The sequence below is a fragment of the Montipora capricornis genome, chromosome 8 (genome assembly GCF_036669925.1).
Source record: "Montipora capricornis isolate CH-2021 chromosome 8, ASM3666992v2, whole genome shotgun sequence".
In the NCBI taxonomy this organism is placed as follows: Eukaryota; Metazoa; Cnidaria; class Anthozoa; order Scleractinia; family Acroporidae; genus Montipora; species Montipora capricornis.
The window spans coordinates 24,340,747-24,343,246 of NC_090890.1; the positions used below are offsets into that span (position 1 = coordinate 24,340,747).

The 2,500-nt window shown below is 37.3% G+C and overlaps 1 protein-coding gene across 1 annotated transcript in view; it reads right to left on the minus strand.

Annotated features, from left to right (window-relative positions):
• Window positions 1-2,287: 2,287 nt before the first annotated feature.
• Window positions 2,288-2,500, minus strand: part of LOC138013864 (uncharacterized) — a 555-nt gene continuing 342 nt past the window's right edge. Inside the window, exon 1 of the mRNA XM_068860909.1 lies at window positions 2,288-2,500. This exon is cut by the window's right edge and continues 342 nt beyond it. Within this exon, the coding sequence (XP_068717010.1) occupies window positions 2,288-2,500 (213 nt within the window).

Below are 2,500 nucleotides of genomic sequence, written 5' to 3' on the forward strand. Positions count from 1 at the left end.
CCATCTACATGTATTTTGTCAACCTTAAGGACATGAAATCTCTAAGTATCTTGGTAAATGTGGCAAAAAGTTAAAGGGGCAATGTCACACAAACTTATCATGTGAATTTCATGACACCCAATATGCCCAAAGAGTAGAATGAAATATTGCAATAACCACTTAAGACTGTTGAACAACATAAAAGAAATACAACAAAAAGAAAGCGAAGCATGAATGGATACAAATGGGCAAGATTGAGTTCATATTCCATTTGAGTAATCTTGAAAAAAGTTGATCGGTTGTTGAAGATTATGGCAAATTGCCTGTATAAGGGCCATTTTGTGTAGTCCTCTCTAGAACAGCTATATATATATATATATATATATATATATATATATATATATATATATATTCATAGTTATTTATCCTAGATGTACATTTACAATCAGCAACTTATATAAAATGACGTCTAAATGTCAGTTATGTATGACGTCATTGATCAAACGATAACCTCACGTCCCCCTTTTGGTAAAATAAGACAAATCAAGAAAAATCAAGAAGGCTTAAATCACTGAACTGATGAGAATCAAACAATCAATCAAAAAAATCAAATGAAAAATTTATTGTCTCAGTCCAATGTCCTTTCTTTGTTCTTTGTTTGAAAACTCAATGCCTTAACTCATTTTCCTCCATGATCCTTCAGAGATCTAATCGCTTAGGTGGAATAACAGTTCTTCCTGAACGGGTTATTGAGAAACTGTTGGAATGTTTACTCGTTGGACTATGGGGTGGGTCTTGTTTCCTTTCAATCTCCTCCTCTGTGGTTGGAGTTGGGATTGTGACCAGGTGTCCTATTCCTCCGCAGAAGGGACTGTTCTGTCTTTACAACAGAGGATCTTGGTTCTGGGGAAACTCTGCACCATGACAGCAAGGGAACTCTGGTCTGTCACCCATACTTTGTCTCCTGCTTTTAACTGAGGGATTGTGAAAGCTCGATGTTACCAGTTGTACACTGTAGGTCTCGGCTTGTTTCAGCTTGTACACCTGCTCCGTTTTTCACAACTGCTTTGTTTCAGGCCATTTTGGGGTCAGTTTGTTCTGGAGTTAGTGGAAGTGCGGTTTGCAACTTCCTCCCCATCAGCAGCTCAGCTCGGGTATATAGCCATTGTGTAGTGGGAAAGATCTGTACGGCTGTGGAGCTTTTAGGGATCTTTGGACTTGGTTATCAAGTTTTTGCTCTCATGCAACATTTCTTTTGTATTAATTTTGTCCATGCAAACAAGTCCAGTGAGTCTAATTAGCACATAATTTTGTTTGGCCACCATTTATGCATTCGATCGATGTTATCTGACTGTCATATCAATTTGTCTATTATAATTTTCTAACTGTAAACATGCCTGAAGCCAAAACTTAAAAACTGATTCTGGTTGATGTGTTTCAGAGAATCTTTAAAAATAGCAATGCTAAGTTCAAGAAAACAGTCCACTACACATGAAAACTTCGCCGGAGCTTCCGGGTTATTTATTCTTACAATAAGTTTACCTGGCTTGTTCTGTGAACACTAAGAGGTGCATTTGTTTGTTTGTTTGTTTCATTTCATATACTGTAGCACTATGATCAATTATGATGATTCCATCATAAAATGAATGTGACCGGTAAATTAAGGCAAAAGGACTTTTTTGCATTTTTTACTTATTCCATTTATGATTTTATTTTATATGCAAATATTTCTGAAAAGATACTATAGAAGCAAGAAAACTGGATCAGTGAAAGCCACTCACACTTTATTAGTTTCTCCTAAAAAACACCGATGATACGCAGCCTAGTAACAGTCCAAATTGCTGGTTCTAAAACAGGAAAGTTAAAATAAAAGGGTTAACGAGCGAGTTAATTACATGATTGATAAAACAAAAAATATGTACAAACTTGAAACCGATAATTACAAACAGTATTGGTGATTTCTCCGAGACGTGGAGTAAGCTAAACGGCCCAACACAACTAGACGGCCCAGGAAAACTTGAAACTTAAATAACTAAACAGTAAATTCGAACTCTTTACCACAAGACGTAGAGAAGCCAAAGAAAACCGTATGTGCTATATACAGATCTATCAAAACATGCATAATGAGGGTTAAATACACCCCTCTAACGCCCTTGAAAAACCAATTAATACAAGAGTGAGCAAATTACCATGAAAAAACTGCTAATGAGGCGCCTACAAAACATACAGTAACATGCCGGCCCCGAAAGGCGCACATGATGAAATATTAAGCCTTTCTAACCCCCAAAAATAAAGTTTCACAGTACATTCACTCTTTGCTCATCAGCGACCGTTCCAAAAGACACAGTTTGCGAATGTCACGTCGTAAACTCATAGTTGCAGTCTTGACAGTGACGTGTCGATCAACTCTGTGACGATCAGGAAATACTTCCTGGATGACACCCTTAGGCCAACGTCCACGTGGACAATTCTCATCCACTAGAAGTACGTAGTCACCCACAGCAAGTTTTGGCCGTTTTTT